This window comes from Tinamus guttatus, unplaced genomic scaffold (genome assembly GCF_059628265.1).
Source record: "Tinamus guttatus ecotype Peru unplaced genomic scaffold, ASM5962826v1 Tinamus_guttatus_pri_ptg000497l, whole genome shotgun sequence".
Classification (NCBI taxonomy): Eukaryota; Metazoa; Chordata; class Aves; order Tinamiformes; family Tinamidae; genus Tinamus; species Tinamus guttatus.
In genome coordinates, this window is record NW_028289031.1 from 5,259,900 (window position 1) to 5,273,754 (window position 13,855).

At 36.1% G+C, this 13,855-nt stretch overlaps 1 protein-coding gene across 1 annotated transcript in view; it reads left to right on the plus strand.

The window, feature by feature from the left end:
• Positions 1–13,855, plus strand: part of LOC104565000 (reversion-inducing cysteine-rich protein with Kazal motifs) — a 49,056-nt gene that overhangs the window by 16,170 nt on the left and 19,031 nt on the right. The window contains exons 6-10 of the mRNA XM_088533362.1: positions 1,902–1,949; positions 9,831–9,864; positions 10,642–10,839; positions 11,455–11,722; positions 12,860–13,039. Coding sequence (XP_088389488.1) covers positions 1,902–1,949; positions 9,831–9,864; positions 10,642–10,839; positions 11,455–11,722; positions 12,860–13,039 — 728 coding nt within the window. The remainder of the gene's footprint in view (positions 1–1,901; positions 1,950–9,830; positions 9,865–10,641; positions 10,840–11,454; positions 11,723–12,859; positions 13,040–13,855) is intronic.

The following is a 13,855-nucleotide window of genomic DNA, read 5'->3' on the forward strand; positions in this document are numbered from 1 at the left end:
TCTGAATAAGAATAAAACTCAAAGTGGTGGTTTTGCTACTTTTTCAAAGAAAACGAAGAAATAAAGAATATTCTTTTTTCTTCTCTAAGATTCTGGGAGTTTGGAAGCAGATAAAAGCCTAAGGAAGCAGTAAATGTTGTAAATGTTGATAAATGAGGCTTCCCCCCCCCCTTTTTTTTTTTTTTTTTTTTTTTTTTTTTTCTTCCTCCTCTTTTCCTCAGAACTACTCATGGTTGGGGAAAAACACCCCCTCCCCCAACCCCCCATCCTGTTATTTTGGTCTAGACAACTTTGGGACAAGGCTGTTTCTGCCCTGTCAGCCGTGATGAGCTTAGGGAACATGTGTGCACAGTCTTTGCCTCTCACTACATAGTGGGGGAGAAGACAAAAGTGTTGCCATGTCTAAAGGGATTGGGTTAAGGGCACTCCTGAGAAAACAGGACAGTCCAACAGCAGGCGTTTGAACAGAATGAGTGAGAAAGATCTCATGAGCCAGAGAAGACAGGGCTAGGAAATACTAGCTCTGCAACGGAAGATTTGAGACATGCTGAATACAGTGAAAAGAATTGGAATACAGTTGAATACGATGAGAAGATTGGAAGTCCTCAAAGCAACAAAATTGGGGAAAATCATTAGTGTAATCAATGTGACTCCTTTAGTTCCATAAGAGAGCTAAAAAGCAAATAGAGGTCTGTTTAGTTTTCTTCCCTTTTGCTGTGTGAGATTTACCTAAACTTCACCTGAAAGTGAAGATTGTGTGTAAGAACCACCAGTGTCTGGGGACTTGGCTTGCTCTTGACTAGTCTAATGTAAAATACATTAGCATTAGAACCTTCTAAATGCAAAGAGGTTGTAATACCATGCAAATAGGTGCCTCTAGTCTGTGTCTGACAGAGGCACTCTGCCTTCTTTCTGTATTCCAATACCAATTTAATTGCTCAGTAATGTGGATGTGCTTGAGCCTTACCGTGTTTACAGCTTGGAAGTGCAGCAACCATCTCTGACACTATAGAAGTTCCTGTGTGAGAGCTGGCTGCAGGCATGTCCTGACACTGCTGCCCTTAGAAAATAGAGATAATCCATTTAGTTTTGCTTTGCACATGCAACAGACATGTGATATAGCAACATGAGCAACAATCTTTTATACTTCATAGTGATTTATTACCTAAACATATAAAGATTCTGTAACTTGGTTATATTTCTTGAAACTTTCTTCACACTTTCTGCATAGAAGTTGTTACAAAGTTGAGTAGAAGCACTTGGCTTCAGAGACCTAGGCTGTGTGATTGGCTTTTGTGTGCAGTGATGTAACTTGTGTCTAGTGATGATGTAACATTCCAGTCACAGCCCCAAACAGGCTTTTGTGCTGCGTCAAGAGAGAATTTTCTTTCACCAGATAGAAAAAGTATGATTTCTCAACCTTATCATATCAAAACTTTTGTCTAAGGAATGCACCAGTGACCACTGTAAGCATAATACATACCTTTTATAACATTTACATATATTTTTTAGTCTCTTTCTAAAATCTGAGAACCATTTCCTAGTGCATAATCACTTGTCATCCTTATAATTCATTTCTGAAGCAGTGGCATGTCTAAATTCCAGTCTTGCATAGATGAAGGAGGAGATCCTGGCAAACAGGCACTCAAACAGAAGAAGGAATTGTGCAGATGGTGAAAGCAGCCATAGGTAGCTGGGAAGAATACAGGGATTTTGTCAGGGTATGCGGTGATGGGACTAGGAAGACTAAGGCCTGCCTGGAATTTAATTTGGAAAAAATTCAGATTATTACCTGCAGGTTATTACCACAGTTAAAATAAAGTTAGAATTGTTTTTACTTTGCAACGTGACTTTTATTTTCATTTTCTGTTACAAGTGAAAAAAATTTAACTGTCTTTCAGGCATCTTCAAAGAATGATGTTTTAAAGGTTTGCAGAAAAGAATATGAGGTATGTGTGTATGTCTATCTTACTAAAAATCAGCTGTTTTATAGTTCTTGTAAATGTATTCCATTGAAGGAGTCATCTTAAAGTAGTATTTCTGGATATACTCACTTCTGTTCAAAAGTAAATTGCCTTTCTCTACAGTTTTGTAAACATGCAATTATTAGACTTGTCTTTGTTTAACATCTTAATTGAAATGAAAAAGATGCTGCTTTTAAAATGGAGATCTAGATTCTAAAATAGTTGGTTTCCTAGGAATTTGTCTGCTTGAAGTAGGCATTCATTCTGGGCACTCATTCTGTCAGCAGCATTTCAACTCATATAATGGAAGTTTTATCTTTAAGTTGACCTAAAGAAATTATCATAGAAGCCATATAAATTCTTTAGAATTAATTTTTATTAGCGTCAATGAAACTATATATTCTAGCAATTATGTTTTTTGTTCTGCCCTTAAAATTAATCATTAGAATATTTTCAGAAAACTTCCTTCTATATTCTTTTTTTTTAACATAAACACGTTGAAGATGTCCTATTCTGCTAGAACTTTCTTTCCTTTTAAAAAAATTCCTAATTATAATCCAGATTGCTGCTCCTCCTTTCCTTTCCTCTCCTCTTCCTTTCTGCCCTAAATTAGTTAATCCTGCATAAATCTTGTTCATAATCAACAGTGCAAAAATATGGGACAAATCTCTGTTCTTTGTTATAGGCAGAAATGCAACATGTTTCCTATTTCCAGGAAAAACTAAGCCTTTTTTTTTTTGCCTTTTGGTTATTTTATCAAAAGACTGTAAGGAATATTTTCCTAAACTCTATTGAAGTTCTATAGTTCATTCTCTTGAAAGTGAACTTTCATTTTAAGTGATCTTTTTCTTCTCGTGCTATGATATGCTACTGTCCATGTCTGTAATCTTTCCCTCTATTATGCTGGCATGTTTCCTTCTCTTTTTCTGGATTTCTGCATTGCTGTAGGAGGTTGACCAATATGTATTGAAGGAGAACGAGAAAGGAAAGGTAAGAAATCAAAGAACGTCTACAAATTGGCCATCTTTTGTTCTTTTCCCAGCTCTTCTTTTTCCGGTTTTGTCTGGAATTTTGGAAAGTTACTCAAGAGTGATCTTCCTGTTATTAGGCAGAAAACCTTAATTCTGTATGTGTGCAATGCTTTTAAAGAGGAGAGGCAACACTTTTAAAGAGGAGAGGGAGAAATTTTTAAATGATAGAATAAGAAATCAGTCTTTGAAATGGGAAAAAAAGGCAAAAGTTTTGGGAGACTGCAGTTCTGTTTGGTTTTTTGTTTTGGAGCATTAGAAGTTATAGATAGGGATGTTGTATCAGGGACCAAAATAAGTCTGTAACATGGTGTATGTTGTTGGTTGTTATGGATTTTGGGGGAAAAGGGGATTGCCTTAATATCTAGGCCTAGTGCTCATGGAAAAAAGGTAATTCTTAAGCTCACAAGATACTCCATTTGTAAAGTTCAAGGAATTTTTGCCCAGTGTGCTTGCCTTTGTTTAAGGCTTCATACTTTATTTGTTAAAAGGTGCAGTTTGGGAATTAGTTTACAATATCGATTGTGCTTGTTCATTGGATTTCAAGTCCTTTACCGAGGTGCTATACGTATACATGATGTATAAGTATAGGCAAGATGAATTAAAAACTTTACTGTAATTCCTTTTTCTAAAATATTTTCCCATCTTACTAATTTTCGTAGCTTATAATGATTGATTGAACTGTACTGAATACTTGGCAGCAGAGTTTTGAGATTAGAGAAGCCACTTTGAAATACCCCTCAAGCTTCCTGCTAGGCTAGTGAGCGTAAAGTATGCCCTAAGTCTTTAAGCATACAGCAAGTGTTCAGAGGAGTGCAAAGAAAAACTAAAAATAGAAAATAAAATTGCTAAGCAGAGTTGCAAGCTATGTGGTAGCAGAGGCACTTTAGCTCTGAAAGAGTTTTTCACAAGATAAATTGAAAATTCTTTTTCTCTTGATCGTAAGTTTGTGGATTAGTTTTACTTTTTTAATGTAGCCTGTAATTGTTGTCATTAGTCCTAATGATCTTATAAGTAGATCATAAAGTAATGAGCTTACTTTTTTGATCAGTGCATTGAAGATTTTTAAGTGATACCCTGTTTTTCCAAGTAGTATGATATGTACCCATTCTAAAAATTTAACACAACTTTTTCAATATTTAAAAATGTTACTGAAATGCATCTTCATCAGCTCCTTTTGAAAGATTTTATTTGGGGGAGGGGATGGTCTTCTCTGCTTCTCAGTTGTTTTGTGTCTTCTCTTCATTTTCTATCTGGTTGTGTGTATCTCATCTCTCTTATCTTTCACTACTTCTTCCAGCTTTCTACTATCCTGTTCATCTTCCTCTAAAAAGAAGGTAGGTAATAGTCAAAAGGAGAAAAAAAGATACGGACACTGTATGTAGGACGTTCTGGTTTTTACTGTTTTTGAAAGTTCTGTGTGAAGTCGAGGTTCATTCTGAGGGGAAAAAAATGCATGGAATACATGCTTAGGGGAGTAACTGAAGCTAGTTTATAATACTTGAAATAATCTTTGAAGGCTTTATGATCATTTTTATGATCTTTTACTGTTCTTACTCTTGTGTGTAGCAAGGACAGCGCTAGAATTCCCATTCTGGATTGCAACTCTGTGTCTATACACTGCATACTGCGAATTCCTCTCTGCACATTTGAAACTCTAGTTCTTACAGCTTTTCTTCTCAGATGTTCTAAATCAGTTGTTCTGGCTTCTCTGGCTAATTGGCCTTAGGAGAGGTTTTCTGCAGCTGAGCAGTATAACGTCTGCTGCCATGTGGGTGAAATATAAAGTGGAAATGCTCTGTGTTCTTCATTTAAACTAAAAACTAAAACTATTTTTGGTCCTAAAACTTTTTTTAACACACACTATTTAACACTGCTGGTGTCCCTGCTATTAAAAGACATTTTTTTGTTCTCGCAGATTCGAACAGTGTTTAACTTAAAATGCCCACAGTTTCAAGAGCTCCAACAAGTATTCAAAAAGTATTGTGTGCTACAGTATTGGCTTGTTTCATCTTTTAGGGTCACACAATCCTGCTTTAGGCTGAGGTTTTAGTGAATGCTGGCTACTAATTACTCCTTCTGAAAAATGCAGTCAGCAGTTTTGGGCTCTTTTCTAATTGTGCTGATTACTCAGAGACAATAAATTATATCTGAAAGAGCTCATTAGAACGCAGTAGAGAAAAAGGTTCCAAAAATGTTTTAATGAACTCCTAAAGCACAGGCCTGTGTGCAGCCTTGGGATGTACTATATAAGAATTTGGGGCAGACTCTGACCCTGTGCTATCCATTTTTTTTAATATTATTGTTGCCTCCTGGTGTTTTTTCTTTTTTTGTGGTGGTAATTTGTTTTTTTTATCATTCAGAGAAAGTTGGTAGAAAACACATTCATCTTGTCCATTTCAGCAAGTGTGGCCACTTCACTGTTTTGCGTAAGTGAGGAATATCTTGGCCTTAACGGTTGATTTTGAGTGTTTTCTGAGGTCTAAATGAATATGCACCATCATCAAAACTTATTTTACTCCATGAAACCTTAATATGCTTTGTGGCTTTAGGTCCTGTTGATAAATTCTGAAATTGATTGAGGTAAAGGAGAGATTAACAGGACTTTCACTGCTGCGTTCATAGAATGAAGCATTTGGCTCTCTAGAGTGTTTGCAATCATACTTTTAAGATAGCCTTAATTGGGCGGGATCTGTGTTCAGATAATTTTGACATGGTTAATTTCCCCATGACAATGCTACTGAATTTATTTTTCCACTAGAGTTAACATAGATACCTTGATTTTTTTTTTTTCAGGGAAGCAAATGAATCTTTGATTTTTTTTTTTATTTTTTTTTAATTTATTTTCTGATTTAGAAAAAGCTAACTTTATTGCTGTTTTTTTTTCATTCAAGGTACAAAAGGCAGTAATTTAGAAAAAAAGTGTGCTTATAATTGAAAAACATGTCTTATGAAGGAAAAGGCTTCCTTAGCAAAATGCTTTCATATATGTTTGTGTGCATGTGTGTTTTTTTTATTTTATTTTTATTTTTGAGCCGTTACCTGCAGCTGATGAGCTCCAAAAAGAGCGAAACCAGTTAGGTCCTGCAGTACTGGCTAAACTCTTGCTTCAGGAGCTTTCAGTGGGGAAAACTGAAACAAGTCCTATGCTGGCTAAACTTTAGTTGCCTTTTTCAGTTTCTGTAACACCAAAAGATCTTTGAGGCTGTTTTCTTAAACCATAAACTACCACGGTGCTCGTCTCTGCCTGTCTCACTTAGTTCCCAATTTTATTATTGGGTATCCTTACCTTAGTAACCTTAGTAATAACCTTAGTAATTTTAATGATCAGTGTTAACCATTTGATAAAAAGAGAGAAGTCTGAAAGAGGATGAGATTAATGCACAAATAGAACAGATCTTCTGTTTATGTTCTTTAAATTTCAATATTGCCGTCTTTGTTCACGCAATATTTTATTCACTAATTCAGATAAATGCAGTATCTGTGTGTGGATTTATACTACTGCTTTAATTCATTTTTCCAGCTCTCGCTGATTTTCATCTCTCTTTAAGCAGCACTTCCTTTCCTATTCCTTTTTCCTTAACCTGTATGTCTGTTTTGATTTTTGATTTGTTTCCTGTCTTATGTTCTCAGTGCACTGTTCCAATCTTGGTTGGCAATATTAGATAGCAGATTCAGAAGGAAGCTTGAATGGGCAGAAAAGCTGCTAATATCTTAAATAAGAGAGTTGGTTAAAGAAGTGGATTAACCCTGTATTTTGTAGTGGTCATGCTTAGTCACGTATGTTAGACTGTGACTGTCTAAAACTTAGCAGCCGAATTTGACAACTCGATGAGTGCATATTATTTTTACTAAGATTCTCTCGTGTCTATATAGCCATGCTATCCCTCTGTGTGCCGTACTTCTGGGAAGCTGAGTAGCTGTCCAGACCTGCATGAGGAGAAAAGTCAGCACCTTAACCAGCGCTGGTAACTTCACCAGCACTGTGATGACTACAGGCTACAGTTTCACGAGACGTTGCTTTAGCAACTCTGTACTGCTTCAAAATGTGTCCTGTGCCCTCTTGCAAAAACCCTTCTTCTACATACGCCCTCTCTCACCATTACTCGTACAAATACGCTTCTGCTTACCTTATTCTGGCTCTGGCATCTGCTAGGTCCTTTTTTGAGGTGTTTCAAATCTCTGGCATGAGAGAAAAAAAGGGACTGTTTTCTTCAAGGTCACTGATAAAAATCAGCTCATGGAAAGTTGATTGTTGCCAGAGCTGGTGTAAGAACCCACTCAATAATATAGAAGAGCTATAGAAGAATACAGGGGAACAGGAGAGAAGAGTGGAAAACAAATGGAGGAGAAAAAAAAAACTACTACCTCCTCTTGGTAGCATATGAGCTGTTAAAGTGATTCAACAGTCCAGAACACTGCAGTTTCAAAGTACAGAAAGATTGTTCACCTGGTTAGAGGATCCTCTTTCTCTCACTTAAAAAAAAAAAAAAAAAAAAAAAAAAAAAAAAAAGGGGGGGGGGGGCAGTGGGGCTAAGTTATCTGCTTGTAAAAATTTACACAACTTTTAAGTGAGAGTGTTTTTTTTTTCTTCTCAAGCGGTTGAACACTGGTAGACACCATAATTTAACCCATTATTTTATTAAGCCCATTATTTTTGGGACTATTTTTGTGTGTTCTTGTGACAATTTTTAGCTGAGCTTAGAGTAAATTCACATCATTATTCAAAGTGTTGTTTGTGTTAACTGGCAGTGTGTTTAATTCTTGTTACGACCATGACAGACAGGCTTCTGCCTTTTGACAGCATGTCCTGTGCTTTTATTAACATACACTTTGATCGTAGCAGTGTTGATTTAGACCTGTGCGACTTGTACACAACCCAAACCTATTGGATGTGGGGAGAGTCCCATTTCAGTGGCTTCTGAGGACAGTCATTTTTGATCATGGAGCTCCAGGTTATGGCAGTTCCTATCTGACAGTTCTACCCTTTTGATACACCAAGGTTCCAGAAGGAACTTATGACCACACTGAAATTGTGCTGTAAACACATGTTTTACATGTTTCTGTTTTCCTGCTGAGAAGCTATGTAAAAAAGTTTTCCCAACCACCACATTTAATGATGGTGGTTGAGAAAATGGAATATATCAGGAACTTTTTGAAGAACATCTTATGAAGAAAATCATTTCTCATATGTTGCTGTTCTCTGTCTCTGGCCGCGCGGTCTCCGGTCTCAGCTCTCGGCAACGTAACGTGTTCACCCGGAGGAGACCTGTGTTTTAATGTGGGCAAGATGCAGGGCAAGAATTCAAAATGCAGGCTCTCTTTTTCAGCAAACTGTCTTTAGATTAATTTATATTGCTCTAAAGCAAAGCAATTGGATGTATGTCCTCTTCCTTTTGTAGGTTAACATGTCTTTATTCCCCTATTCTACATTTTAGCTGCTGAGTTGATGGCATGCTTCAAGCAATGTTTGATTTGGATATACTGTAATTTAATTGACTTCATAAAACTCTGTTTTTATATAATTAAAAAAATACATTCTGGATTGATTTAATGTCCTTCATTGATATTCCCTTTGGTTTCCCACTTGGACACCTCTCTATGTGCAAGTGTGTTTGTGTATGCTTATAAATGTACTCTTATTTGCACTTATGTGCACCAACTTTTTCTTGACTTCTCTGCTTACCTAAAATTTCTCAGTCTGCTTCACTTAAGTAGCCTCATGTTAGTTCTTCTTCCCATCAGCTTTTTATTATTATTATTATGAATGGAGGACTGTCTGCATTTTAACCTAGAAAGTCCATGTTTTCTATGGTAAAGACTATTCTATGGTAAAGAGATTTTCTTATACTTTCTTGTTGAAAGAAAACAAGCTTGGTGCTAGTTTGGTCATTTTATGACAAAAAATGGTGTATAGAAACATTCTTGGTATTCTTTCTTCTGTGGCAACAATTTAGGCAACTACTCTTACAGGTTACTATTTATTGATCTAATGCTAAGCAGATGATATCTCAAATCAGAAGTTATTTCCTTACGTTGGTAGTAGAAGAATAAGCTTAGGTCACCGTAGGGAAAAAGAAAGGAACCAACTGTCTTGCTCTTTACTGGCACATGAGGATTTGCAGTTTTTCTTGTAAAAAAAAAAAAATCCACTGGCTGGAAGACTTGCATTGAGCTGAATATGTGGGCACAAATGCGAGAGGAAAGGAAGCCCGACTCTCTCTTGGTGGGGGAAGAATTCATCCTGTGATGATTATTTTGAGTAATTGTCGATGAGGTGACTGTGACAGGTCTATGCTCTGCAGTGGAATCAGTAGGAGCAAGGCTGTGTTTCTAGTGTGATGCGTGTTGGGACCAACCTACGTAGTCTGAAAAGTCCAGTGCTGAAGTGAAGAATGGCAGCTTGCTGCAGCTTAGCTTTGAGGAAAGCGTACGCACAGAATCGCCACATGCCTCGATTCTTGGCTTTAACTTGTAATCCCTACTGTAGCTGCATTTCTGGAGATATTCTGTTTGTCTGTGTGAATGTCCATAGTTGTCTCTGTCTATTCTTTGAAATAGTAGTAATCAGTACAACGTTTGGGTGCATCATATTCCCAGATATCATTTCTGATGTAGTCTAGAAAAATCTTCTTCTTGGTTGAATATTTATGCATTTCATTAAGAGTGCAATTTTGTCTCCCACTTTCACTGTTTTTATACAGTGTTTTTATTTGTTCCAGTTTAGACTGGGTTAGAGCAATAACGAAATTGAATTGGCTCGTAATGAAAATGGCTGACACTTAAATATGCATTTAAAGCTTTCTTGCTTTTAACTGTATTTTTGTTTTGTTTTCAGAATGCTCTCTTTAGTTGTATTAACAGAAATGAAAGTAAGTACATTATGAGTAGTTTTTCTTTTCCTTTCAGATTCTCCTTTATAACTTTTTTCTCTAACATTTAAGAAATTCTGTAGGTCTGTATTTACAAAGCATGAGTTTACTGTGCAACAATGCAACAATTAACCACACACATAAACATGCTTGCTCAAGCAATAGGAGGATTGAACTGCCTGTGTAATTTATTTGAGTTTTAATTTATTTATCACTTTTTTTTAATTTTCTTTCCTGTCATACTTTAGTCATTGCTTAGATGCTCATTTGTTCCGTGTAAAGGCTCTATTGATTGAAAAGAAATGAATATCTCGGGCTAATTATTGTTTAAAACATTTCTCAAGATCTGCATATTTAATAACGTGACAAAAATGGATTAATCAGAATGATACCCTCTCTGTCGTTAGACAAGTTTTTGGATACTGCTCCCATATATGTTTGTCTCCTGTTAATTTTTGTCTAATAGTTCAATTAGAAGACGAGTCTGGTTACTTCAAATAAAAACAAAATACCTGAATATTAAAATCACCTGGCTTGCACTGGCTTAAACTTTGATTTCAAGACAAGTTTGGATCTTTTCTCCAACCAAACAGGAAAGCATGCTTGGCGAGTTACAGATAGGCACAATGTTTCTGTAGCCGGAGATTGTTTTGATGTTGCTTAGAGTTTGATGATGTTCCAGTAATATCTCAAGCATAATTCTGTGGTTGCTTGTTTTTAAATATAGAAACCCATAGGTTTTTCTGTTTTTGTTTTGTGGGTTCTTTTGTTCCCCAGTGGGATCAGTTTGTTGCAGTTATGCAGGTCATCACACAAACTGTCGGGAATATTGTCAAGCAATTTTTCGGACAGATTCTTCTCCTGGTCCTTCCCAAATTAAAGCAGTTGAAAACTACTGTGCATCTATTAGCCCTCAGCTGATACATTGCGTGAACAACTATACACAGTCATATCCAATGAGGAACCCTACAGATAGTGAGTATTAAAATTATTTTATTTATGAAAATTATTTTTAAAAAACTGAGGATTTTATAGTGTAAATTTTATTATACAAATAATATTATTGTATAAATCTGCTGTATAGATTATAGAACTACCTTTCTATAGTCATATCAATTTATACAAAGATAAATTTAGGTGTATAAGGAAAAATTTCTTAACAGTGAGGGTAACAGAGCACTGGAAGAGGCTGCCCAGAGAGGTTGTGGAGTCTCCCTCTCTGGATATCTTCAAAACCCGCTTGGATGCAGTCCTGTGCCACGTGCTCTAGGTGACCCTGCGTGTGCAGGGGGGTTGGACTAGATGAGCTCTAAAGGTCCCTTCCAACCTTCAGCATTCTATGATTCTATGATTGTTGATAACCAGCTTATAAATTCTACTTATCTGTTCTTGCTTTTCTTCAGAGTTCATTATGCTTGCATTTAAAGGAAGTGAAAGAACTATAGTTATTGGAGTTAATTTTCAAAAATGCTTCTGCAATACTTTTCCTAAAGTCTGACATGTATTGTGTCTTGGTCGTTGTTATATGCTGGATAATTAACTTTTTGGTGGTTTTTTTGGTGGTTTTTTTTTTTTTTTTTTTTTTAACAGGTTTATATTGTTGCGATAGAGCAGAGGACTATGCATGTCAGACTGCTTGTAAAAGAATTCTAATGTCAATGAAAACAGAGCTTGAAATTGTTGACGGACTCATAGAAGGCTGTAAAACGATGCCTCTTCCTCAAGATCCTCTTTGGCAATGTTTTCTTGAGAGTTCAAGATCTGTTCACCCAGGAGTGACTGTGCACCCTCCGCCTTCAACGGGCCTTGATGGGGCTAAGCTCCACTGCTGTGCTAAAGCAAATTCTTCCACCTGTAGGTCAGTGTCCCTTTCCTCATTTCCAGTTTTGAAAGTGCTTCACAAGGTGTCTGGTGCCAGCTCCTTGCCAAAGATCCTGCTGCGTGCTGTAAATCACGCATTGACTTCCATGATTTGTCTGCGATAAATGGATTTGGGTGTGATGGGTGACACGTTCTGCCCATCCCAACAAATACTGTTTTAGGAAGGGAATTGCACTTTTCTCATTTCCAGCACTAGCTTATTTTAGCAGAAACACTAGGCTAGTGCAGTCTGTTTTTATGGTGGTAGTAGCTAATACAGCAATACACGGAGGAGGCCATAAGCAGCTGCTAATGAGAACTAAGGGGAAAGTGATCAGTACAATGATTAAAATAAACTCTTTTTTTACATTGCAATTTAACTAAACAAAACAACTTGAATATGTCAGGATTTTACAGGGAAAGTTTTGTAAGAAGGTCTTAGAAGTATGATTTTTGCACCAGTGCAATCAGTGTATCTTTACTTTCTGGCTTTGATATTGTATTCTGGAAATTGAACCTTCCTTATAATTTTCAGTACAGTAGACTTAAGATATGGAACCTCACTGTACTATTAATTTGTGAACAGTTTCACAGCCACTGCGAACAAAGTGGCCTGGCTATTTCTAACACCAGGAAAGAACTGAAATTCAGGCAACGACCTCAAACATCAGGGCAGAGGAATAAATGTAGTTTTGTTTTCCTAGCTTTCCTGTAGCAGGAGAAGATGTGATGTGAATAGAAGAGTGAGTTTAGAATTTGTTCATTGTCCTGTCAGGCTGGTTTAGTACATATAAAATTGGTGGGATACTTCTCCCCTCATTAGTTCGGGTTTCTTGCAAACTCCACCTTTTTCTTTGTGTTACATTTTGCAGTTTAATGCTATGAAGTTTTTCAGCCTTACTAGTTTAAAATTTGATAGAATTCTTAAAGAAAACTGGAAAATTTAGAAAGTTTGCCTGCTGAGTTGGGTTATATAAGCACAGAGTTTGGATCATCTTGCTTATTTTGTGGTCACTAACACAGATTTCTACATTTGCTTAGGCTACTGTGATGAGCCGTGAAACTGTACGTTCTGTTACAATATCAGAAAGACTGCTATTTTTTTCATTTCATTTTTTCTTTATATTTTTTTCAGAGAGCTCTGCACTAAGCTTTATAGCACGAGCTGGGGCAATTCACAGAGTTGGCAAGAATTTGATCGCTTTTGTGAGTATAATGCAGTAGAAGTTTCCATGTTGACCTGTTTAGCAGATGTACGAGAACCTTGTCAACTGGGCTGTAGAAATCTTACTTACTGCACTAATTTTAATAACAGGTAGGAGAGAGATCTGTTTTTAGATTTTGTCACTGTCTTTCTATAAATCCTTTTAGGTAACAATTTAAAAATAAGTTTTCTTTAGAAGATTTTTGGAATTGTATTTAAGTGTCATTGCAAAGTTTACTAGAACAGCTAACCTGTGAACTTCTAAGATGTCATCCCGTATTATCAACATATTCCTCTGTCTTATTGTATAAATAATTGTCATGATTACTAGGTTCCTGTGTATTATAAAATATGGTAGAATTGCTTTAAAAATGTTATTTTACTGTTAACATTTTCCTGAGTATTAGATTTTATCCTGATGGTTTACTGGTTTTCAAAATTCTGTTTCTTTTAGAGATATTTCTGTGTTTTTGCGCCCTACAGGGCAAATTGATCATTTTTAAAATGCTGTCTGAATTAAGGTTCCAAGTGAAATATTTTTAATACTTTAGAAATGTGTTTGAAACTTCCTTGTTAGTTAAGAACTCTGGCTTCTTGAACTAGTATAAGTGGCATGACTATTATTACATGAATAATAGCATATATGTGTGATACTCTTTTTTTTCAACCTGAAGGTTGACTTAAAAGAAAATAAATAAATAAATATTAGGAACTTCTGTATGAATGTTTCCTGATGAATCAGGAATGCAAATTACATAGTCTATTTTTGTCCAAACTTAATCTATTTGATCCAGAATTTCAACCTTGAGATGTAGAGAGCTTATTTTCATTCAAATATTTTTTCAGTCTTACTTAATTCTGGAAGGAATTCATGTCTTATGCTACAGACGGCTAGCAGTATCAAGATGGTAGAATTCATACAGTGAA